The 26,509-nt window shown below is 33.6% G+C and overlaps 1 protein-coding gene, 1 non-coding gene and 1 pseudogene across 9 annotated transcripts in view; 1 reads left to right on the top strand and 2 right to left on the bottom strand.

Moving 5' to 3' along the window:
- Nucleotides 1-26,509, top strand: part of IFT80 (intraflagellar transport 80) — a 157,019-nt gene that overhangs the window by 106,725 nt on the left and 23,785 nt on the right. For 7 of the 8 annotated variants that reach the window (XM_077160923.1, XM_077160922.1, XM_077160920.1 and 4 more), the window contains 9 exons: nt 4,024-4,098; nt 7,015-7,178; nt 14,644-14,708; nt 16,932-17,067; nt 17,560-17,707; nt 18,832-19,003; nt 19,741-19,830; nt 19,910-20,082; nt 26,134-26,257. In XM_077160923.1, coding sequence (XP_077017038.1) covers nt 4,024-4,098; nt 7,015-7,178; nt 14,644-14,708; nt 16,932-17,067; nt 17,560-17,707; nt 18,832-19,003; nt 19,741-19,830; nt 19,910-20,082; nt 26,134-26,257 — 1,147 coding nt within the window. The remainder of the gene's footprint in view (nt 1-4,023; nt 4,099-7,014; nt 7,179-14,643; nt 14,709-16,931; nt 17,068-17,559; nt 17,708-18,831; nt 19,004-19,740; nt 19,831-19,909; nt 20,083-26,133; nt 26,258-26,509) is intronic. The other variant, XM_077160921.1, reaches the window with a different exon arrangement.
- LOC143685404 (U6 spliceosomal RNA) lies at nt 5,276-5,385 on the bottom strand. Its single transcript, XR_013176639.1, has one exon. It is a non-coding gene; the product is annotated as a U6 spliceosomal RNA (small nuclear RNA).
- Nucleotides 15,163-16,101, bottom strand: LOC143684198 (aldo-keto reductase family 1 member B1 pseudogene; annotated as a pseudogene).

Genomic DNA, 26,509 nt, shown 5'->3' with positions numbered 1-26,509 from the left:
TTGGTCTGTAACTAGAGATTTATTTTCAAGCTTTCATTTCAACATGATTTGGTTTAAACTTAAATTTCTGAGATCTTCACCAATTGTGAATTTACCCCAAGATAGGAAGTGATAAAAAGGGAGGTATAATCAGTAAACACACATCCAATAACTATTGTATATAAAAGGTTAATATATAGGAAGGAACTTCTCTGAGATAGTGTTTACCCTTGCTTTACACACAGTTCTAAGGAATTTAATATAATTTTATTTCAAAGCCCCAAGCATTTTAGGAGCTGCTAAGCGGTAGAGAAAGAACTCCTGTTCACTGTGAGAGGGGACAGCTAGCAGCCCTCCTACAAAAAGCAGGAGTAACTGAAAGCTATTCAGTAAGGACATAAGGAAGTATTTAGGCTTAATATTGTAGCCCAGGGTAATATCATGGATGTTCATGTTGGTGACCTAGAATTGTCCTGATATGCTGAAAGGAAATATATTCAATATAGTATGTATTAGAAGACATAAAATTATTAAAAACCTTCAAAAAACTTGCACTGTTTAAAAAGCATAGTTGATATTTTAAAAGGGGTAACTCATTGATATGTTGATAAATGTTTAACAACTGGCTCTCTGGAAATAAGTAAGCCTGATTTGCAACATTTGCCTATTCCATAATGTGAATACTTCCACCATGGCTAATTGCACAACCCAGTGATGAGGTCACTGAAAGTAGAGTTGAAAAGAGAAGTGCAGTAGCAAACTGCTATGTAGCATTACCACCATATAGATAAAATAGATATAAATAATCTCACGTGCAAAGATAATTGCAAAATATAATAAAATAGTTTGTAAGTGATGGAATTTTGCATACTTATTAGCTTTGTTTTGAATATAATTTAATATTTAACAATATCTATAGTTAATAGCTTGCAAAATTCCTCAAAGTTTAACAATGCAAGCTGGTGCTAGCACACCACTGGCTAACTCCTCAGCTCTCAGAAAGACTCAGGTAATCACTATGACTCTTTCAAGAGTTGCAAATAGAGTTTTATTTTTGTTTTTGTTTTTTTATTTTGTGCTTGTGTTTATAACATTATTTAAATATAGTTTAATCATTAAATATAAAATGGAGGATAGAGGTTATACATATCTTATTCATATTGTATGCCTAGTACTTAGCAAAGTGCCTAACTTGTAGGTACTTAATAAATGAATTACTTAATAGTAACTTAATAAATAAGTATTTCTGAATGAGTACATGAATTGAAAAATATATGATGTTATCCTGGTATCCCAAAACTCAGTAATATACAACCCAAAGTTGTCCAGTTTAAACAACTACTATAACTATATATTAACAAATTCTCACTCACCATGTATAAATCTGCTTTTCATCAGAATCTGCAACTTGGGATAATAGCCCAATCTGGAGTAATAAAATAGGAAAAGCAAAGCAGAAAGAGCAAAGAAACAAGTAGCTCAATTTCATGTGAAAAATTTTCCTTTTTTTCAAAGAGGAGTAGTTAGGTTCTTGGAAAAATCAAGAAATACAAAGTTTGCCTTTTGCCTCCCTCTGCCTTGCAAGAGTTCCTGTATGTCCTCTTACATGTGTATCTAATAAATTTTCTGCCTGCTTACTACTTTTTTTTGTATTCTATAATAGTAGGAGTCACAGTTCATTCTTTTTTCATATGAATATCCTGTTATTGCAGCACCATTTGTTGAATTTTTTTTTGCGGGGGGATGGGGGAAAGATACATTGGCAAGGAATCAAACCTGAGTCTTCCACATGGCAAGTGAGAATTCTACCACTGAACTACCCTTGCACACCCTCTTACTCTTTATTTAAAAAATATTTCTATTGAGAAATAGCCACACACATGCAGTCCAGCCATATTATACAATGGGTGGTTCACAACATTATCACATAGTTGTGTATTCTTTGCCGTGATCATTTTTAGACATTACCTTCACTCCAGAAAAAGAAAAAAAAGAACTCATACATCCCATACCCCTTACTCCTCCCTCTCATTGACCCACAATATTTAAATTTACTCAATTTTTACCTTTAGTCTCCCCCTATTATTTATTTCTTTTTTATCTTTTTTTTAAATTATTATTCATCTGTTCATATCCTGGATAAAAGGAACATCAGACACAGGGTTTTCACAATTACACAGTCACATTGTAAAAGCTATGTAGTTATACAGTCTTCTCCAAGAATCAAGGCTACTGGAATACAGTTCAGCAGTTTCAGGTACTTCCCTCTAGCCACTCCAATACACCATAAACTAAAAAAGAATAGCTATATAATGCATATAATAACCTCTCCACTCTGAAATCTCTCAGTCACTGAAACTTTATTTTATTTCATTTCTCTCTTCCCCCTTTTGGTCAAGAAGGCTTTCATAGTCCCATGAGGCCTGGCCCCAGCTCATCCAAGGTGTCCTATCCAGCATTACCAGGGATATTTATACCCCTGGAAGTCATGTCCCACATTGGGGAAAGGGGGGCAGTGAGCTTACCTGCAGAGGTGGCTTACAGAGAGAGAGGACATCTGAACAACAAAAGAGGTTCTCTGGGAGTGATCTTAGACATAATTATAAATAACTTAGCTTCTCCTTTGCAGGAATGAATTTCATAGGGGCGAACCCCAAGATTGAGGGCACAGTCTATTGAATTGGTTGTCCCCACTGCTTATGACAATATCAGGAATTCCCCAGATGGGGGAGTTGAATATTTCTTCCTTTCTCCCCAGTCACCCAAGGTGACTTTGCATATAGTTTTTTATTCTCTGCCCTAATTAATCTGGGATGTATCCGCACAGCACACTAACCTGTACAAGCAAACAAGATCTCCTGCTCTAGTCAAGATTCCATATAATTATAGTGTTGGAATAAACTGACCGTACAAGTTAAATTATTTTTTTAACACATTATTTAGTTAATGTGTTACCCAAAATACACATTTTGCTCCAAATAAACATCTCTTCCTTTGGTCTCACACAGAAGTTGAAGTTTTAAAATATGGACCATATCATCCTTTACCCTGTCTTCTGATTTTTCTTAGTCATCCAAATCAGCTTCATTCATATCTCTAGTCGAAGTTTGATCCCTTTTTCAACTTTTTAAACAGATCCTGTATGGGGTAAAGTCCTGTATGACTTTCATAATTTCAGAGCTCTAACTCTGAGTCAGAGTCAGAGTCTTAGTCAGTCTCAGGTGTCACATAAATACCCAAAGGTTCAGGGTGGGAAATTAAATAACTAATGCAAAGAGCTTCAGACCTATTTCAAAAAGTAAACTGCATGTATAAAACAAAAGAACAAACATTAGAAATAACAATTAGTAAGTCTGGAGTTCACCAGTATGATAAAAATAGATGCTTCTGTACTTTAGAAAAAAAAATCTCAACACGCTTCTCTCAAGTGAGAAGGCACATGGCAACACAGTCAGGGCTTCTCTCTCATATAAGGCGTCATCTGCTAGCTTTCTCTGCTGGCTTCCTGTTTCGTGAAGCTCCCCCGGAGACGTTTTCCTTCTTTATCTCCAAAGATTGCTGGCTCGTGGTCTCTCTGCTTTGCTATGCTGCAGCATTTTCTGCTCTCTCAGAATCTCCTTCATTCTCCAAAATGTTTCCTCTTTTATAGGACCCCAGAAACTTCTCAAGAACCACCCAAATGGGTGGAGACATGTCGTCATCTAATCCAGTTTAACAACCACTCGATTGAATCACACCATCCAGGGAGATGATCTGATTTCTGTTTCAAACATAGAGTATTGAATAGGGATTATTCTGCCTTTATGAAATGGGATTTTGATTAAAACATGGCTTTTCTAGGGGACATACATCCTTTCAAACCAGCACAGGAATAGAGACATGTAGTGCCTGGTTACAAAATAATATGTCACATGCTGTAATAGAAATATGTATAGAATTTACAGTTAAACCGAAGTCACTTTATTTAAAATGAGTACCTCTACTTAATAAAATGTATTTTGTATTTTAAAATGTTAATAAATATCCATTTTATTTTTCTTTTAGTACGAAGAACTGGAATACACCACTTATATTTGATCTTAAAGAAGGAACTGTTAGTTTAATTCTGCAGGCAGAAAGGTAGTTTGTTTCTTATATTTGACATTGAATTTGGGGTTGAAATATCTCAGATAGCCCTAATGCACTCTTTAAAAGCATGTTATTTACAGAATGATGATTAGACATTTAGAGTCAATCTGTTTTTACTATAATATATTTTAAAAGAAAAAGACAATAAGAGAATAAATAAGCCATTAGATCAGTGGCTCTGAAACTCATTAGTTTCAGAATTTCTTTACGTTTTTAAATTATTGCAGGTTATATATATGTATTAACATTTTAATATTAGAAATTAAAACAAATTTAATGCTAGTAATTTATTAATTTATGTTAAAATTATGAGAATAAACTCATACAAGTAGACATCAGAGTGATGACATAAGAGAATGAGAGTGAAATAGGCAAATAACTATGAAATAGTTTTGACCTAAAGAGCCACCTATTTTCTATTTTGTTCTGTTCTGGTTTTTGTTTTTGCTTTTGAATATTGATTGAAAATCGTTGATTTCATGAAATACTATTGGGTTGTAACATGAATTTTAAAAATAGTATTTTCTCCCAAAGCCTTTAGTATATTCAAGACTAAGAAACTCCAGACCAATTAACTGTATTATTACATTAGGAATCGCTATACCCAGGAACCACATATTTCCATGAAATCTGTAAATTTGTCTATCTAGTCCGGTGATATCCTACTGAATCAGAGATCAGACTTAAAAGGTTACAATTCAATAAAACCTGGAATAAAGTAGGAAAATTACCTAAAATAACTACCCATAAAACCTGTACACTAAGACCATATAGTTTATTACTATCTAGACAGTTGTTAAAGGTGTTTGTTTTCAAGATTTCTAGGCAATAGCCTTTTACAAATAGAAAACCAGAAGAGGGATAGTGTCAGTGGGCTGTTAGTGGCTGATGTAATGACAGGAAGAAAAGTGACTATCTGGCAAGGAAGCATATAGAAAACTAAAAGCCCAGAACTGTGTAGCTGAGAAGTATGATAATTATTCTGATGCACCAAGAGATTCTCATGAGTATCAAAACTATCAGTTAAATAGTTACTGACAAGTATGATCACGTGTCGATGACCTTGAGTCATCAAGAAATGTTATGTCAAAGTTGGTATTATCTGTTTAATTAAATTGAAATATATAATTTATATATTTAGTTATACCATATCGCTTTTTTTCCCTTTAAAACTGTGGAACGCTTCACAAATTTGCATGTCATCTTTGTGCAGGGGCCATGCTAATCTCTGTATCATTCCAGTATTATGTACCATATCTTTTTTCTTTTTTTTAATATCTTTTTCTTTTTTATGAACCATATCTTTTTAAAACAAAGAGGCATTATTGCCATTCAGCTATTTAAAAATAATTTCTGTTATTTACTCCCAAAGTTCCAAATAGCTTTTTTTTTAATTTACTGAATAATTTGTTAGTAAAGGCATGTGTCAATGGCATAAATGGCATTTAATTATCTAAAAGTATGTTTTATTAAGTGTCTGCATTGCTAGTCTTATTTGTACACTGGGAGATATTTGGTCCTTGAAACAGGGTGTTAACTTACGAGGAGGTTAAAAGCTATCGTATCTTGTTTAGAAGAGAAAATGCTTTTAGTACTGAGAAAAAGAATACATATTAATATGATGTGTCACTTTTTAAAGATTAACAGTGTTTTCTATACTGATAGCCCCTTGTGAAGGTCAAATTACTAATCCTCAAGTATTAATTTAATTGAAGGGTATACATTTGGTATTCATTAGGTAATAACTTTTCATTGGCTTTAGTATTTATTTATTTCCTACTTGTTTCCATAGAAAGAAAGAACAATTCCTGAATCAAGAAATGTTTCTGGATTAAGAATATTAAGATCTTGATCATAAGAATTAAAAACTAATAATGTCTTCAGCATTAAGGAAACAGGCACTCCAACCTAGAAGTAGTACATGTGTGAATCAATACAACCCTCCCAAAAGGCAGTTTGACACCAGGAATCGAACCTGGGTCTCTGGCATGGCAGACGAGAACTCTGCCTGCTAAGCCACCATGACCCACCCATATATATCTTTTAAAGTATATACCTCTATGATCCAGTATTGTGCTTCTGGAAGTTGTACCAAAGAAATAAGTAGGGCAAACATACAGAGATGTATATATACTCGATGTATTCTTTAAAACAGTGGGTAATTTGAAATAAATAAATGCCCATAGGAGTGGGTTGATGAAATTGATACAACCATACTTTTTGTTTGCCATAGTTATCTCTATGGACATAAGATTGCAAAAGCTCTTTTGTTTTCTCCATTATGTTTGACTTATTTTTGCAATGGTCATTCATTTTCAAAGCAAAAAAATAACAATACGTTTTGACTTACTTCATGCTTGAATATAGCTGTCAGCACAGCAAATGGACCTAAGTCCCTTCTGTGAAATGTGTCAGTTTTTAGATATGAATGTATTTACTGATGATCACCATTTGATTTTCAAGTCAGAAACATCTTTGTTTAATAAATGCTGGCCCTGATGTTAATTTTGGAGTCATTTTCACTATTTTGGACTTTAACTAGTGTTTAATCTTTAATTATAAAATATGTATCAATACTGTTTCATGTAACAGATATTATACAGCATTAAAGTTATCAAATTATAAATTATAAGCTTTTCTGATTACCTTTGTATGGAGATGCTTCTTTCGGAAAGGAAGTAAATTGCAGTTATAATGTAAAAGAAATAAAATTTTGGTAGATAAGGTGGTGGCTGTGGACATTTAAATAAGATCAATGTTGTCTTTCACTTTTTAATATTTTTATTTTTTACTATATAACTACTATTCTCGTTGTAATACTTAGATCCAAAGAACAAATTCTTCTCTAATATAAAAAAGATAATATAGTCTACTCCTATTTGAAAATTTATTGTTATTTATTTTTAGACATTTTCTTCTTGTGGATGGTGGTGGTATCTATTTATATTCTTATGAAGGACGCTTCATTTCTTCTCCAAAATTTCCTGGAATGAGGACAGATATTCTGAATGCACAGACTGTGTCTCTGAGTAATGATACCATAGCAATAAAAGACAAAACTGATGAAAAAAGTAAGTATTTAAAAATAATTTTCCATGTCAAATTCCCATAAAAATCATTAATAGTGTCAAATTTTCATAAATTAACTTTCATTTCCTCATCTATTAGTATGTTAAACTTATATGAAAGAATCACAAGCTTCCTCATTTGTTCTAAAAATGAGTTAAAGAATTAAAGTTATTCCATTCTGGTTATGGTAAATTTAAGTGCCTCTTAGACTTCAAGTAGAGATGGAGAGAAAATGGTAAGATAAACAGGAGAGAGGTTGGAACTAGAGAAAAAAATTTGGGACTCATTGGTGTACAAATGGTGCTTGCAGCAATGGCACTGAATGAAATCACCTAGGAAGTAACTATACACAGAGAAGAAGGCCAAAGACTGAGCTCAGCAGTATTTAGAGATGGATTGAGAGGAGGAAGAACTAGAGGGAAAATCAGTAGAGTGAGTTGTCCCTAAAACCTCATGAAAAAAATAAGTATTAAGTAATTGTTTCTCTTTAATACATATTGTGAAACATATTGTGCATCACTGTAACATTAAAAAATATCTGATCTGAATGTTAATTCTGATAATTTGTACCATAATAATACTACCCTTGGAAGATCTAATTCAGGAGCTAGAAAACTGTCCCACTTTTAAATTTTCAGATAGCATCACCTTCTATACTGGTAGGAAATAAAACTCTACTAGAAAGAACTATTCCATCTCTACATGCCTCTAGGCCTTCTCTGAGAGAGAAAATTTGGTAATTGTTTTTAATGGTTTTCGTTTTTGGCTAAGAGAGTGGAAATAAAATAATTTCCAAAGAAAAGATAGATTACGATGTCTGTCTAATTGCAAATAATAACAATTTGGAAGTCACATTTTTGTCATCTATTAACTTAAATTTTAAATCCTAGAGTTTGCTATGAGTTGTCTATATTTTTCTTATTTAACATCACATATTTTACATGCAGGCTTTAATAAAATAACGTGTTTTCAACTGAATATGTCTTATTCTGAATTTTTCTGTAAAGTCACCTCTGAAAACTTTTTCACTATTTTTTAATCCTTTGTAGTTCTTAGAATTATAAATATTTTCAGTAATGTGGATCTATATACCAGCTAATAAATTATCTGTTTTACATAAATTTTGACTGTAGAACTAATAATCATGTCATTCTGTTTTACTGTAAACAAATAAAGAAGACTAAAATGAAATTATTGTAGAGCTGATATAAAATGCGGGGGAAATACTGTTTTCTTATATTCCTTTTTAAAGAAACCATTATTTCATTGATGGCTAATAGAGTATATGCTAACAATCTAAAAAACACAACTGAAGCACTTATAGCATTTCCTTCCAAGGGGACCATCCACATGTGAGACCAGTGGTTCCTTCCTAATTTGAGAAATCCTACAGGGGCAAGATTTTTGTACCAGACATTGTATCCTATACTATAATAGGAGCTCAGTAAACATTTTGGATTGATTTGAATACCCTTTAGATTATTGATAAAATTTTGAAGGTACTGCTTTTGCGTTCTTTCTCCCCATCCACCTGACACAGATGCACTATAATTTTTTCAAAAAATGGAAGCCCAAATTTTCTAGTATTTGACTTATATTTAATTTAAAATTTAGTTACAATATTTTTTTCAGTTTTAGAAGATGATTTATCCTACAATTCAACAACAAGTAGATGAACCACCCAATTTAAAAAACGGTCAGAAGGCATGGATAGACATTTTTCCAAAGAGAAAATACAAATGGCTAAAAAGCATATGAAAAGATGCTCAACATTACTAGCTATTAGGGAAATGCAAATCAAAACTACAATACCATCTCATACCTTTTGTTGAGCTTATTATGAATTGTATCCTTATTCTTTTTATTTCCAATACCATGGTTTTATCATTTTTTTTTTGTAGGGTCACATTCTATTATTTTTCCATGTGAGTATCCTGTTATTGCAGCACCATTCTTTAAATTTTTGTTTGTTTGTTGTATTTTGTTTGTTTGTTTTGCTTATTTGTTTTTGGGGACGTGCATGGACCAGGAATTGAAGTGGGTCTCCCTCATGGCAAGCAAGAATTCTACCACTGAGCTATCTGTGCACCCCCGCCATCATTACTTTTTATACATTTACATTTTAGAACCTATAAGAAGTTCTAAGGGCATTTATAATTATCCATATGGTTAGTGGGTCTTTACCAGAGGTCTTTATTTCTTTATGGTGCTTCAACCCACTATCCAGTGAGTTTTAGTCTGAAGAACTCCATTTAGCATTGCTTCTAGGGCTGTTCTTGTAGTAGTGAGCTCACTCAGTTCGTTTGTTTGTTTGTTTGTTTTTTAAATCTGGGAATGCCTTAATTTCCCTTATTTTTAAAGGTAGTTTCACTGGATGCAAATTTTTTGTTGGCAGTTGTTTTCTTTAAGCCCTTTAATAGTCCATCCCACTATCTACTTGCCTTCATGTTTTCTGAGGAGAAATTGCCACTTAATTGTATTAGAATTCCCTTGCATATATCATGTTGTTTTTCTTCTGCAGCTCTCAGTACTCTTTCCTTGTCTGTGGCACTCGACAGGCTAGTATTTGTCTTGGTATGGTTCTCTTTGAGTTTGTCGGGCTTGAGGTTCATTGTTCTTATTGAATGGGGGTATTCATTTCTTTTGTTAAATTTGAGAAGTTCTCTGTCATTGTTACTTTGAATATTCCTTCTGCCCCTCTCTCTCTTTCTTTTCCTTCTGGGGCTCCCATAATGCATATATTTATATACTTGATGGTGTCCTACAGGTCTCTTAGGCTCTGTTTACTATTTTTCTTTTTTTTGCCCCCTTTCTGATCCTCAGCCTGAATCATTTCAGTTGTTTTGTCTTCGAGTTCACTGACTGTTTCTTCTGCCAGTTCCATGCTGCTGTGAAACCCTCATGGGAATTTTTCATGAGTTATTGTGGTCTTTAGCTTTAGAATTTTTTTCCTTTTTAAAATTTCTATCTCTTTATTGAAATTCTCATATTGCTCATTCATCTTTTTACTGGTATCCTTTAGCTCAGTCTTTCTCTGTGTTTTCCTTTATCTTCTTGAGCATGTTGAGGGTCATTTTTAAAAAAGTCTTTGTCTAGTATGTCTGAAATCTAGTCTTCTTCATTAATGGTTTCTGGATTTTTACTTTGTTCCTTTAGATGGGACATCATTTCCTGTTTCTTTGTCTTGTAATCTTTTGTTGCACTGTGTTTTATGTGTAAACTCTGGGATTTAGTCCCTGAACTTTCTCTTCTTTACATTTGTATCCAGTTAGTCTTATAACAGAGATTTCCTTCAGCACCACATGCTAACAAAAACAAACCAAAGCCAAAAGTACCTTTCACAGTCATTTCAAATTGACTCTGTGTTCTTGCTTGTGCTCTCCTTCAGAGTTTAGCCCTTGCGGTAGTTAGGTTCAGGTGTCAGCTTGACCAGGTAAAGGTGCCTAGTTCTGTTGCTGTGGACATGAGCCAGTGATATGTTAACCTCATCTGTTGCTCATTGCATCTGCAGTTGACTAGGAGGCGTGCCTGCTGCAATGAATGATGTTTGATTTAATTGGCTGGTGCTTAAATGGGAGAGCTCAACATAGCACAGCCCAAGCAGCTCAGCATAGCTCATCTCAGCACTGGCAGCTCAATCCAGGCCTTTGGATATGCAGAGAGGAATCACCCTGGGGAAAGTTGTTGGAACCCAGAGGCATGGAGAGGCCAGCACAGATCACCCTGTGCCTTCCCACGTAAGAAAGACCCTCAGTCAAAAGTTAGCTGCCTTTCCTCTGAAAAACTATCCATCTCTGGTGTGTTGTATTCCGGCAGCTAGCAAACTAGAACAGCCTTCCTATCAAAAAGAACAACCTGAGGTGACAGTGAAATGCAAGGTCTTCTCTGTTTTTTCTGACTGTATTTTGTCCTGGGTGTGCTTGTTCTTGGCTTTAAGATGAATGTCCCCCAAAAGGGGGAAGAGTGAAATGAGACAAAATAAAATGTCAGTGGCTGAGAGATTCAAACAGAGTCGAGAGGTTGTCCTGAAGGTTATTCTTATACATTAAATAGATACCACCTTGTTAGTTAAGACGTAATGGAGAGGCTGGAGGGAACTGCCTGAAAATATAGAGCTGTGTTCCAGTAGCCATGTTTCTTGAAGATGATTATATAATGATATAGCTTTCACAATGTGACTGTGTGATTGTGAAAACCTTGTGTCTGATGCTCCTTTTATCTACCTTATGGGCAGATGAGTAAAGCACAGGGATTAAAAATAAATAATAAGGGGAACAAATGTTAAATTTAGTAGATTGAAAGGCTAGTGATCAATGAAAGGGAGGGGTAAGTGGTATGGTATGTATGAATTTTTTTTCTGTTGTCTTTTTATTTCTTTTTCTGAGTTAATGCAAATGTTCTAAGAAATGATCATGATGATGAATATACAAGTATGTGATGAAAAAAAGAATGCTCATATTGTATGTTGATTGGTTTTATTAATAAAAATTTTTTTAAAAAATGAATGTCCCCCCTACTTTCTATGAAATAGACTATCCACCCATCACTCTCTTGTAAATCTTTAATCTGGTAATCCTTTGCCCCAAGTTTCTTTGATTTAAACTGCTTCTTACACTGCCTTAGCTGTCTGTAAACTACATTTGTCTACAGGGTGATTTCTGGGAGGGTGAGCCAGAGAGGAGACATATAGTACTTACTCTGCTCCCTGCCGAGCAGGACCATAGACCCAAAATCAGAGTGCAAACTGGCTCCACTTCCCACCACGAGAAGTTAAGGAAGGGTCCAGTAACAGTGCCAGGAGATTCTCCTACTATCCTTCAAGCCACATTTTCTTAATTCATGAATTGCTCAGTACTGCAAACTTTTAATTGGTTTCCAGAGTTTTGGGGAAGCTTGTTCTGCCAGTTTTTGCTAGTTATTCAAAGATTCTGTGGGTGAATAGTACCCTGGATTATCATAATCTGCTGTCGTGGTCAACTATGACTCTGTTGCCATATTTTTCTTTTTCATTTTTCTCAGCATAATTGGCAGTCTTGGAACATGACTTACTGTTATGACATGATTTCCACTATGAATATAGCCAGTGATCTCAAACTTAACATCCTATAGTTTACTAAAAGCTAGTAATCACTGTTCTAAAAGTGTGATCCTCTAGAATTTTAATATCATGTTTTATATTTATGTATATACATAGATTATTTTAGCACATATTTAGCATTTTAATTTTAACATGCATAATTGAGCAATTTAACATATATGTTGAAAAAAATAACATCTTTTTTTTTCATTTTTGTAACCCTATACATAATTCAATTATATAAAATTACTCCATTTGGAATAAATCTGGAGCTGAAATAATTTGGGAATTATTTAAAGAGAACCTCCAAAACACTGCAACAATCTTTTTAAAAGAGAAAACTATGGCTACCAAATCCATTGTCATGTTTAAGACTAGGAAAAGCCTTTGGTGAATCAGTAGAGAAGTGGGACAGAGATAGCATTTATTTCAGATTCCTTCAATATCTCCTGTAATCTCCAACACATCAGAGCAAAGATTGGGGTTGGAAATAGAGAACTTCAAATTATCATTAGTTAGATTTGTGGTTGTTGTCATGAAAGTAGATTAAACCAAGGAAAATATATGTGTGAAGAGGCAACCAAGAATAAAACCTGGGGAACAATAACATATTAAAGGATCACCATAAGGAGGAACTAGCAAAGAAAAATGAGAGCGATGGTCCAAGATAAAGGGAGGGAATCGGGAGAAAACACTGTTATATGTAGCCCATATAAGAGTTTCTAAGAAAGACAGGCTGGTCGGGGCATCCATCACTGCTAGGAGGTCAACACTAAAAGTAGACTCAGGGATTGAAGACTGCAAATAGGCTCTTTAATTTGGCAGCATCTGAGTCATTGTTGATCCAAGCAAGAGCTTTTGTATTAATGAGTGAGATTGAACAACAAATTGTAATAAGTTGAAAAGTGGATAGGAGTTGTAAAAGCTGCAATTATTTTAGGAAGTTTAGAATTAAAAAGACAGAAGTAATTGGTAGTGATTATTTGAGAGTGGGGAAGGGTTTTTTTGTTTTTTTTTTTTAATGAAAGTGACTTCAATATGTTTGATGCTGTGAAGGATAAGTCAGAAGAAAAGGAGTGTTTAAAGGTAGAGGACAAAGGGGAGATAGTTGATAGAATAATATCTTAGAGAAAGCTGGCCAGTTAGAGTGAAAATGCACTGGTAAAGAGTGAGGTGTATGATGAGGCAGTATGGGCGCCACACACTCTCTTGTCTGAAATGAGACTTTGTGAGGTGAGGATTAGATTATTATAAGTTTGGAGATGTGTTAAAGAGAAATTGAGCTGTTATATCCAAAACTACCCCAAATTTCATTTGTATATAATAAAAATGTTTTTTTATATTTACATTATCTTAAAGAATATTTCATATCTATTTGATGGCTTCCAAGAAAATGTTTTGTGTCCGTGTGTTAAAAACAACTCTTAGGTGTTTCAGTGGTAGAATGCTCGCCTTTCATGTGAGGGACCTGGGTTTGATTCCTGGACCATCCACCACCCCCCCTCCAAAAAAAAATCCTCTTATCTTTGAGAAATATTTAAGCTTGACCTATTTGCCCCATTTCAATATGGCAGCTAATTCCCTCAAGCAGCAGGGATAGAAATCATTGGCAGCATCCCTTTCAAAGAAAAATACTTTAGAAGTAATACTTTTAGAAGCTAAAAATAATCATAATCCAACTAAAAAATGATAATTGTTTTAAAGACTGCATTTGCAGACTTTCATTTGCAGGTATCCTTTTTTCTAAGATAATTCTAAAATATCAGGGGCTCTCTGGGACATATAGAGGGCGGTTCTGGAAGTTTTACCTTAGGGGAATTCTCATACTTTCTTTAAGACATCTCCAACCCTGGATCCAAAATTTTGAGATTAACCCAAACGTTGTGGTATCATGGAACTCTGAGTTGAAAACTCTATAGGAAGGTCATCGGTTTGTAATATAATAGTGATTTATGACTTATGGAGAGTCTCCGTTGTTGGTACTATCCTGACAGGGAACTGAACAGCACATCACTGGTATTATAGTAGACACTCCATGCATTTTTTTGGTGGATATTATAGTTTCTAAATGGAATTATGAAAATAACAAATCACATCCAATATTGGACTTGCCATTGTTCAGCCTGTGGACCACTGATGCCATGCTCTAAAATAGCCATTTTAATGAGGGAATGTGTGTTTTAGGAGGTGTTTTAGAAAGAAGTGTTTAGTACTACTGTTTTCATAAGAAATATAGCCCTGTGGATAAATAAGATTTTGACATTACTGATGTTTTAATTGAAAGATACTCTGTGGTCCAGAGGATTAAATGCTTTTTAATGAAGGGGTATGATAATTTCATTTACATTTACCAATTGAAACAATTAATTTGTTCTACTTTTTTTTTCAAGTAATATTCCTCTTTGAGGCATCAACTGGAAAACCCTTAGGTGATGGGAAGCCTCTTTCTCATAAGGTAATAGACAGAGACTACTTATTTACTTCCTTTAAAAACTGATATTTTCATTTGAAGGACAAAAATTTAGAAATTTAGTTTTTTGTTTTTGTTTTTTCACAAAAATGCTTTTTATTTGAGGCAAAAAGTCTGGCTGAAAGGAATATAATTCGAAGCCATCCAAACCCAACTGTTAGTGGCACTATTTTGACATTATAGATTTTTTTCTCCTTTTTTAGAAAGGAGTATTCAACTTAAATTTTCTAGTTGGGCAAAAAAATAAAAAAGGAAGAAAAAATTGGAAGAGACTTTTAACCCACAGTTACTGCTTTTCATGCCCCAGCATCCAGCTGGGTTTGTCATCAGGCTGCTAATGCGCAGCTGAGAAACTTGGGTCACACAACACTTTCAAGGAAAAAGAAAGCAGATAAAACAGGAGAGCAGGTCACTTGGAGAAGAGCCAGCATCCACAGCTTCAAAACTCAGTAGTGAAAGGCTAATCCTTGTGGGAGGAAGCTCTTACCAAGGCACAGACCCTCCTTCCTGTTGTAACTAGTAAGGTAGGCATATCCACACTACTTAGTTAAAAGTCAAAGATCTGAAAATTCTCAGTAATGCATTTAGGTGACACAGATTTGGGTATCACCACCATATTCCTCTGCATGGAGAACTGGATCAGCACTGGCCTGTGGTTTTGTTATGCTTGATTACAATTGCTTTGATCCTGGGATCCTCCAGTAGGGAAAGGTCCTGAGGTTTGGCTCAGGGCCATCAGGAGAGCCAAGGGGACTATAGGCAGTCACCACAATGCCTTTGGCAGTCCTAGAAAACTTCTCCTGAGTTAGGTATGGATGGCACTCAATCTGGTTAGCCACAGGCTTATATTTTAAGCCAGGTTTATTTAAGATCCTCTCAATTTGGGGATGAAGTTAGATACGCCAATAGCTTTGACCAGCCCTTCAACCACCAGCTCTTCCATGGCTGTCCATGTGTCCACAAAATCGGTGTCACTGGGAATTGTGTTGTCTGCTTCATCCAAAGGGAAAACTTCTTTCTAGTCTGAAAGCCTGTAGGCCAGTGAATAAGGTAAAGGTCCAGGTAGTCTAGCTTGATGTCACTAATAGTTTTCTGGCAGGCTCCTTTCACCAGGCTTTTCTCATGGTATGTGCAGCAAAGCTTGATGATGATGAAGAGGTCCTCGCGCTTCACCACCTGCTCCTTGAGCTTCTCCTGGATGGCCACACCCACCTCATTCTTATTCTGGTACACATGGGCACAGTCAGTGTGGCAGTATCTGACATACATTAATGGCTACCTTCACAGCCTCTGTCATTTTGCCTGGAGGGGTCTTCCAGGTGCCCAGCCCCAGGATGATCATCTTGGCACCAGTGCAGAGCACAATGCAGTTAGCCATGGCTACTAGACTTCATTGACCCCGACCCGGAATTATAAAAATTTAGTTTTATATTTAAAATAAGTATACATTCTATGTGAAATATTTTGCCTAATTACTTTGTTATTATGGGGAAAGCGCTGATCTTGTAGTCATAGGTTTGAATTGTAAATTGTAGATATGCATGTTACCACCTTTTTCTGAGCAAAAATCATTTAAGTGGTATGGGTCTCAGTCTTCTCATTAGCAAAGTTAGTGTAATAATAACTGCATCTCAAGGTGGTTTCTTACTTCACAAGAAATGAACATGAAAGAATTTGTAAAATTTAAGGCTTTAGAAACATAAGATATTTTCCATAAATCTATTCTTGCATATCATTGAAATGTAGGTGTTAGACATTTTACTTAGGGTAAATTTTGGTTTGAAAAAGTTGTTAATCAAAACAGACCTTTCATGTCTTGCCTTACCCTTTTACCCTGTCTCCTAAAGGCAAGATAGGAGGGCAGATGGGAGATTTTCTCAGTTTGGAGTTTCAAAGTATATGTTATTTTATTGTCCTTTTTTGAGGAGGTACATGGGCTGCGAATTGAAACCTGGCCTCCCGCATTTTATTATATCTTAAGGGGGAAATATTTGTATTTTATGCAATGTAACCACAGTTTAGTACAGCTTTTGCCTTCTTAGTCTATGGCAACTTAAAATTATTTAATGGGCATTTTATCACTATAAGTAAGAGTGTGACATTTCATTGGTCTTTAGAAAAAGAAATGTTCTTTTATTTAAATCATTAAAATTATCTGGTTTCAAGCACTAAAACTAATCCAGTATTTTCATTTTTAAAAAATTTTAGAATGAAATCTTGGAAATTGCTCTGGATCAAAAAGGACTTACCAATGATAGGAAAATTGCTTTCATTGATAAAAATAGAGATCTTTATATCACCTCAGTTAAGCGATTTGGGAAGGAAGAACAGATTATCAAACTTGGTAAAAAAAATTTCATTTTAAATTTTAATTGCTTTCAGTTTTCTTAGAACTTATATACCATAAATTGTATTTATGGTATATAAATACAATTCATAAATAGTAAACTATTTATGAATGAATCTATTTATGAATGAATTCATAAATAGTAAACTATTTATGAATGAATCTGTGAATAATGTTTTAGTTTCATAACATTTCTAAGTTAATTTGTCCATTTTAATAATTAAACAAATTTTTAGCTGTTGCAGCCAAATTTGCATTGTAATAATACTTACAAAATAAAAATATAATGGTTCTTGGTAGAGCATGCAAATATTTTCATCTAAATTCTTATGTGAATTTTTGTATGTATTCTCACCATTATGCATCAAAAAATAGTATCATACCTTATGAGAATTTAGATTGGCCTTATATGTCAGCTGAATTTAAAAATATATTTTGAATACTTGTCATATTAGAATGAATAATACATTAACATTCTTTTAAATTAAGGAACAATGGTGCATACTTTGGCATGGAGTGATACATGCAATATCCTTTGTGGACTTCAAGATACTCGATTTACAGTGTGGTATTACCCCAATACAGTTTATGTGGACAAAGACATTTTACTCAAAACATTATATGACAGAGATGCAAGGTAACATTTTACTACATAGAATTCTGCTTATTGTGGTAAATGATACTCAAGTAAATAGAATTTATATTTTTGCCTCTAATTTCAATCACATACCTTTCAGTTTAGTCATATTGAGCTAAAAAAATTGTTCAGCTAGAGCTCGCATAATAAGATTTAAATGACAGAATCAAGTTGAAAGTGTTCTATAATACTAACTGTCCCTTATATGAACATAATTTTCAAGTTTCGTGTTGTTTAGAGATAACTCAGAGGTATTTTTTCAATGTGGTTTAGTGATTTTCATGTAGGTGCTCATACAACCTTATGACAACCAGCCAACTCTTTATCCCAGATTATCATTGGCCCTAGGACTTTCAGGAATGCATGTATCCCTACAATTGAATTTTTAAGTTATTATTAGAGGTAGAAAAAATATGTAAGATTTACTCAAAGGTTTTTTAAATTTTTCATATGCTGCAGAAAATCAAATGCATTTACTTTCCTGAATACTACAAGAAATGGCAAAGCAGCCTCATACCTTGAAAGTGCAGTACAAAGATTACTCCAAACCTTAGTTTAGTTTTTAAATCTGTTTTGAGTTGATTTCAGTATTCAAATTTGCAACCTTAGTAAAATCAGATAGGTATCAAAATAAAAAAGCTTATTTTTTAAAATGTTTAAATGAATGAAAAGATGTTAGTTTCTTTGAAATCTCACCTCTTTTTATTAAGAGAAAATAGTCTTGGAATTCAGTTTTATTTTTATTGGTTTACACGTTAATAATTTTAAAAGCTAAAGCTAAGCAACAATAATTTAAAAGCGATTTATCTTAAAACTAAAGAAAAACAGGTCATTTCAAATTCTTTTTGGAATACCTCTTAAATATTAAATACATAATAATTTTTACCACTTTAAACTGTTTTCATATTTTGCTCTAAGTGTATACAGGAAGTTAGAATCAAATATCTACTTCAAAATACACATTCTCCCTGTAAATAACTTTTTGTATGTGTATGCATTTTGAAGGTTGTATATTGACTCCCTATGTATGTCAGGGGTCTATTTCCCAAATTTAATATATTTCATATATGAAAAATTTTGCTCAGACTATAACTTTAAATTATACTCTGCTTTTTTTCTGTCAGTGAATTTAGTAAAAATCCCCATATTGTGAGTTTTGTTGGAAATCAGGTTACTATAAGAAGAGCTGATGGCTCGCTGGTTCACATCAGCATATCACCATATCCTGCTATTCTCCATGAGTATGTAAGCAGTTCAAAGTGGGAAGATGCTGTAAGACTTTGTCGCTTTGTTAAGGTACTTTACATTTCAGAACCCATAATTGTGTATATATTGTGTATTGGTTTCTCCATACTGACACAAATAAAAATCTTTGGAGTAATTTTTTCCAAAAGTCAGGTTCCCAAATTCTACCCCCACAGAGACTCTAAACTATTAGATCTGGAGTAGAACATATTTTTTCAAGTTCCTCAGATGATTATTTGCACAGCTAGGGTTAAGAACTTTTACTTTAGATCAGAATTTCCCAAGTTGATTGAGTCCATTATTTTCCAAAACATTTTTATTGAACACTGATTAACATCCCTTAAAATTATTATTTCTCTGTAATGACTTCTTGATGCCTTTCTTGTAATGAGGTGTTGGTGGCAATATGCCACAAAAGCATTGTCAGGAAGCCTCTATTCCTCTGGTTCCCTGTAAATTATAGTCTTTGGCACCTCATCAAAAATACTGGATGGTTTATAACTTTGAGTTGTTTTAAAAGTATATCCTAAGTTCAAATTTACAACTTTAATAATTAGAAATGAAACATTTTTAAACATTTTATTCAAAAGAGCTTTCCTACATGATACCTACATATTTTAACAAAGCAACCACATGAAATTTCCATATCATTAATTTTTTAATAATTTTTTTCAGTACTATGCTCAGCGATTTTTCATTTTTAAAATAAAAATATATTTTATTACGAGTATTTATTTTTAAACAATTCAACCAATAGATGAGATAATTGTTCTCATATTTCACTTTAGGAGCAAACCATGTGGGCTTGCCTAGCTGCAATGGCAGTTGCTAATCGAGATATGACTACTGCAGAAATAGCCTATGCAGCAATTGGTGAAGTGAGTAAATAGCGTTTATATATGTGTTTGTTATATTTCTGTTAACTTTCCACTTCAAGTTTTTTTTTTCTTTTTTTAGATTGATAAGGTTCAATACATCAAATCTATAAAAGATCTCCCATCTAAAGAATCAAAAATGGCCCATATACTAATGTTTAGTGGGAACATTCAGGAGGCAGAAATAGTACTTCTTCAGGCTGGTCTTGTTTATCAAGCAATCCAGATCAATATTAATCTCTACAACTGGGAAAGGTAATAAAAATGCTTTTCATCAATTCCCAAAACTGTTTGACCTTAATGTATTCTTCCATCTACCATTTAGTAAATACGTCTTCAATGGTATTTAATAGTTTTTAATCCCACTAAAGATTTTATTTACCTTTATATTTGTGATTAGTTTGCCATTAAGTATTTACACCTTCTCTGAACTTAATGACTAATTAGAAGTTGGGACTATGAGGCAGAAAAGAGAGTTTAGTATGTCTTCCAAATTTCTAATTTGAGTAACTGGGTAGCTGGGGTTACCATTAGCACAATTGGTAGGGAAGATAATGTGTTCAGATATAGCCATTTAAATTTGAAATACTATGTGATCATGGTTTATTAAATAGACCTGGAACTCATGAGAACAGTTTAAACTGGAGATGCAGATTTGGGAGTCATAAGCAAATAGATGGTCACTGAAGCCAGAAGAATGTATGCAGTTGCCATGAGAATGGGTGGTGTGAGAATACATCAACTACATTTATGGGACAATTGAAAGAAGAGAAATCCTTGGGAAGATTGGGCTGAAGCAGCCAGAAAGGCAGAGAGAATAAGAGCTGAGAGATTTGTGATGCTAAGGCAGAAAGAGCAAAGGATTTTTTAGTAAGGTGGTTCTTTTTCTCATATGCAAATTTGACTTTTGTATGTGTAGCATAGACCATTATTTTAAATTAAGGGACCTAGCATATGTAGAAAGTCTTAAAGATCTGATTAAAGTTTTTCTAGCTTAGAATGAACTTTTAGCTTTAAGAACAACCCAATAAAATAATATGAAGGAAATACAGTAGATACAGCTGTTTCACTAGTCAAAAGATTTTGCCCAAATATTAGAAAGTATAGGGAAAAATAAATCCTAATGTGGAATTTAGTTTTACTACCTCCTTGGCCTTTTTTATTTATTAAAGTTAAATGCCCTCAGCACAAGTATTTTTTAAAAAAACATACTTAAAAAAATGGTTTCTAAAAGTCATTTTGCGTATTGTGTTTATCATAGGTTCAGGTAACTGCCATTTATAACAAAAATAAGCCTCTTTCAAAATAAACTGATATTATTACTTCTGTCATTTTTAAAATTAGACAGATAAAATGTTTTGAAATATTTTCATTTAAAAAAGACCATTTATTGGGCAGTACTACAGTGGCTCAGTGGCAGAAGTCTTGCCCTCCATACTGAAGACCTGGGTTAGATTGCTGATGTCTGCCCATGCAAAAAAAAAAAAAAAAAAAGGCTGTTTATCATATGGCAAATGGTTATGATATATGTACTTCTGTATATGTGATATTCAGTCTGCAGATATTTATCTAACGCATACTGTTCTGCTACTCTGAAGTAGTAGAGATATGAAGGTGAACAAAAGAGAATGGTCCCTGCCTTCATGGGATTTATAATCTGATGAGGAGACACATATTACTCAAACACTGAAATTAGTGTTATAAAAACAGTTAGTGTAATTCTGTTAGTGTATATGATAGATAGCCTAGAAGGGTTAGGAAAGTTTTTTCTGAGCAAGTGACATTTAAGCATTGAGCTCTAAAACTTTAGTAGTTAACCAGGTGGGACCTCTGGAGTAAGGAGTATATGTATGTGGAAGAGAGAATATATATATATATATATATATATATATATATATATATATATATAAGAGGGTTTGAGAAACTGAAAGAAGTTGGTGAAGTTAGAGAGCAAGAAAGTGTGGCTTGAAATGAGGCTGGATTGTAACCAACCCTACTTGACTATGGTGGGAATTTTGGTCTTCATTTTAAGAGCAATATTTAGCCATTGAAAGATTTTGGAGGGTAATGACATTTGTAGTTGTACTTTTAAAAGATCACACCAACTGCAGAGTGGAATAGGTTGGACAGAGTCATGATGGATATAGGGAGGGAGACCAATTAGAAAGAGTAGATCTGGGCATGTGGTAGTGGAGATGAACTCCAGAGGTATTTGGAGGGTAAAATTTATAGGACTTAGTGATAGAAGTGAATTTGGGGAGTGATGGAGAAGTGATCTAAGGCTTATATAATGGAAATATGAAGATCACCAGAAAAGGATCAGATTTGAGGGAGACATCAAGATTTTGGTTTTTGATGTACTGAATTTGAAGTTCCTTTTGCGATATCTAAGGTGAATTTATCAAGTAAGCAGTTAGATAAACAGCACTGAGTTAGAGAAGTAGTCTGGATGGAAGATAGAAATTTGGGACTCAGTAGCATGTAAGTGGTAATAGAAGCCAAGTTGCAAACAAAAACTCCTAAGAAAAGAACAGAATGAGAACAGAAAGTGGCCTCAATCAAGCTTCAAAAGCTGCAACATTTGGTTACTGAATTGAAGAGAATGGGACTACATAGGAGAAAATGAGTGTTGAGAAGATAGCAGGGAGAGGGTGTATCATAATAGGTGTTGAAATCCTGATAGAAAGATCCAAGAAAGGAAGAGTTTCAGGAGAGAGGAATAATTGATAAGAGTATGTATTCTGAAGGATTTGGGATCCAGAGTTCAGGTGGAGGAAATAACCTTAGATGAGTTACATTGTAATAGGAGAACATTCCCTTTGGGTATAGATATAGGAAATGTGTGAGTAGGGTCCTAAAATGAAGATGAGGAAATTTGCCTCTGATTACTTCTACTGATGACCTATATTACCTAATCTTCTGAACATTTCTTGTACTTTCTTGCCATAACTGAAACTTAACTCTCCCCCAAGGAGAAAAGAGGGAATGGTGTAGAGCAAATCTACGTCAACCATCCTCAACAATGATCAATTTGTGGGCAGTCTCTACATCTCTACACCTTTTCTTCTTTCTCCTGCTTACCATTTATTTTGAAGCAGATCACACTCATCATATCATTTCATCCATAAATATTTCAGTATAATCACACCTTAAAAAATTAACAGTATTCTGTTCATGTTCTTATATCTCTGATTATCTCATAAATGTTTTATTTTTTGCTGTGTTTTGTTCAGGATTAAAAAAAAGGCTCATACATTGTGATTGGTTGATATGTTCTTAAGTTTCTTTTACTCTACTGGTTCTCCTTCTGTTTCCATTTTATTTTTTCTTATAATTTTCCCATTGAAGAAACTGGCTCAATAGAATTTCCCATAGTCTGGAACTTTGTTGATTGCGTCTTTGTGTTAACATCTGGCATGTTCCTCTGTACTAAATATGATATGAAATGGTTGTTGAAACTAGAGGTGTGATTAAATTTAGGTTTGTTTTATTTATTTATGTTTTTGGTAAGACTTCATCATAGGTGGTGCTGAATATTTCCATCAGGAGTGCATAATGATTGGTTATATATCTTGTGATGCTAGCAACCATTAATTCATTGGGCATTGCAAAATGGTGATATCTTAATTTTTTCATTCAAAAAGGATGAAATTTAAGTATTGGATGATAAATATATTAGATCCCTGAATTCCTGTATTTGTTTCAATCTTCTAGACAGGAAAAATTTTATTTTGTTCATTGTTAATCCATTTGAGAAGCACAATATTATTGGTTTGTGCTTCCTGTCATTCCTATTTGAATTTGAAAATTGTCTACAGCCTAATAAAATGCGGCTTTTGAAGCGTTATAGGCAAGCAGATTATCTGCTTGGTAGTCATTTTACATTTTGGTGGTAGACTGCTCTCAAAAACTATAGTTGAGCAGTAGAAATTAGAAGTTACAAATGTACATTTTGAGCCTTTTTGTAAATATTAATAAAAATAATTTCTAATCTTCAGCCTGCTATACAAAGTGATTTTTTTCATTCAGCTTATTTCAAAAAGCATATTTTGAAGTTATAACAGCTTTTTATATACCTTGCATCAGTTTAAAATCAGAGAAGATACAAGGATTTATTCTAGACCAGATCTAATGTCATATTTGTTTGGTTGCCAAATAACCATTTTCAGACTAGAGACATACCATTCCCATAACCCTTATATAATTTGGAGTGAGTTCCCTCCTAGATGTAGCAAGGCAACATTTTTTTACCCAGTATGTGCTTTTAGAGAACATTTAAAATGGCACATATCATTTGAATGTTTATCTTCAGCCATTGCCCTTCAATCGGAATATTAATATTAATTAATACATACTTTATAATATTGATAATGATACATAATACTTAGGATGGGTGTCTAAATGTAGGATTAAACACCAGATTCTATACTTTCCACATAATGAAACATATTGATATTCCATACCAAAATATCTTTTTGGAATTTTTGAACAGCCCCAATCCTGTGTGGATGTTACGTGCTTTTCACTTAGAACTGCTTCCTGTTTTAGGCAATCAAGGAATCCTTCTCCCACCACATATAAAAATAAAGAGAAACAATGGGAAATAATAAAAGCTCTAAGGTGCTAAAGGGTAGTCACCAAATTCTCCACTCACATTACTGGAATTGGAGCTTAAGATATATAAAGTGATGTGGGAAAGGGTAGAAGGAGTGGGGCATATTCACTTCTGTTTCTCCTCTTTTAAGCCTGTGTGAACTGCTTTTTGCCTCCACATGTCTTCCACTTCTGTTCTTCTATATTTCAGTATATTTACATTCTGCTTCTTTTTCTCTGAAAGCCTTAAACTCATAGAAAAATGTGGGAACATTGAGAATTTGTGATGGGTAGCAAATGTTCACCCTTGAATATAGCAATATGTCATATGCCAATTTATGTTCATAAGAAACCATTTTGCATAATTTTGACACTACTATTTGCATACTTGACTTACATTCATAATTTTGTACAAATTTAAAAAAGGAAAGAGTATTTATATTTGAGAAGCTTGTCTTTAATAATCTCTCTCAAGTGCAGTGTGCTTACCATATACATAGCAGATCTAAAATATTTTTTAAGCTATTTCATATAGCAAACCAAAGCATGTTAAGAATGAATCAGATTTCCCTACTTAAGAGTCACAAGTTGCAAAAAATCTGGTCAGTGGGTTAATATATCCTCTTGCCTCGAATAGCAGATATGTCATAGCTGACTTTGATAAATCATGACTGGAATATTTAAAAGTCATATATCATATTAAAAAGTAAAAGAACTTGAGAAATAGTATACTTTGACTATTATGATGACCATTTCCCATACTTTAAAACAAAATAACAGTGACCAGCATAGGAGAGCTAACTCTACTGGGGTAAGGTAACTCAATTAATAGGAGTTTAAAGTAGGATTGCAGTGGCTCAAATACTCCCCCAAACCTCTATAATGAAAGTAGGTCTGAAACTGAACATTAATCTTTTCATTTTCCTCACAGTTGTCATTAGTATATAGATTGTGTGTCTTTGGTGCTGTACTGCTGTTTCCAGCCATTCGTTTAGTTCTCATTTACTATTCAAATAAAATAGTACTTTAAAAATAACCTAACTACATAGATAAATAGATATCTGATTGGGGTATAAAATTCAAATGTCTACTAAATGTGAAAGGCATCTTGTAGACTTTCATTTATCTCAAATTGTTATTAATTTCGTAAGGTTTTTAATTTGCAGTAGTAATAATTTAAGAATATCAGGTTTTAATTCTAGTTAGTTGAATTTTGCTCAGAATGAATTCCTTATAGACTTACAAAAATTGTCAAGATAGTTGAACTTCTTGCATTGGCGGGAGTTCATTCACTCCTCAAAAAATTTTTCAGTGAAATTTACCATTTATGTACTCTAGTACTCACCAGAGATAAATAAAACCCAGATCTCCCTTTAGTAAATGAATGGGCAACTGAAAGAGACAGATTCTTAAATAATAATTGTAATACACTATAAGTAGGGCTGCAATAGTATGTATAAAATTCTATGGGGTACAAATAAGATAATGGTCATTTTTTTCTATGAGGGGAGGTTAGGGAGAAGATGTCATTTTGTTCTGGGCTTTGAAGGATTAGTAGTAGTTTTCAAATAAGGTAAGAAATGTCACTCCATATTGAGAGATGAGTGGAGGAAGTAACTTAGACCATCTCTCCCATCTCCTTAGTCCAAAACTCTGCTGCCCATAGGGACTGACATAAGCAGTCCTGGTAATTTGTTTTATTTCTCATTATAGGGCACTTGAATTGGCTGTAAAATATAAAACACATGTTGATACAGTTCTTGCTTACCGTCAAAAGTTTTTGGAGACATTTGGTAAACAGGAAACTAACAAACGATACTTGCAGTATGCAGAAGGTGTAAGTACTATACAATATTTTAAAATAAGAGATCTGCTTTATAAATATATATAATAGTCATCTTAATGAAAAAAATTAGAACAATTCATGCCATGATCTATGAAAGAATTACTGTTGCCTTTTATGATGTTGTTAGTCTTATTTGACTATATAATTTTTTCTGGAATCTTGTAACCATATCATGACTCACCCCAGTCTGTTTTCATAATATTCAATTTGTGTTAAGGTTGGGTGCTAATGATATTTATAGAT

This window comes from Tamandua tetradactyla, chromosome 5 (genome assembly GCF_023851605.1).
Source record: "Tamandua tetradactyla isolate mTamTet1 chromosome 5, mTamTet1.pri, whole genome shotgun sequence".
Classification (NCBI taxonomy): domain Eukaryota; kingdom Metazoa; phylum Chordata; class Mammalia; order Pilosa; family Myrmecophagidae; genus Tamandua; species Tamandua tetradactyla.
Note: the sequence above shows the minus strand (reverse complement) of the source record. Positions and strands in the feature narration are given on the sequence as shown.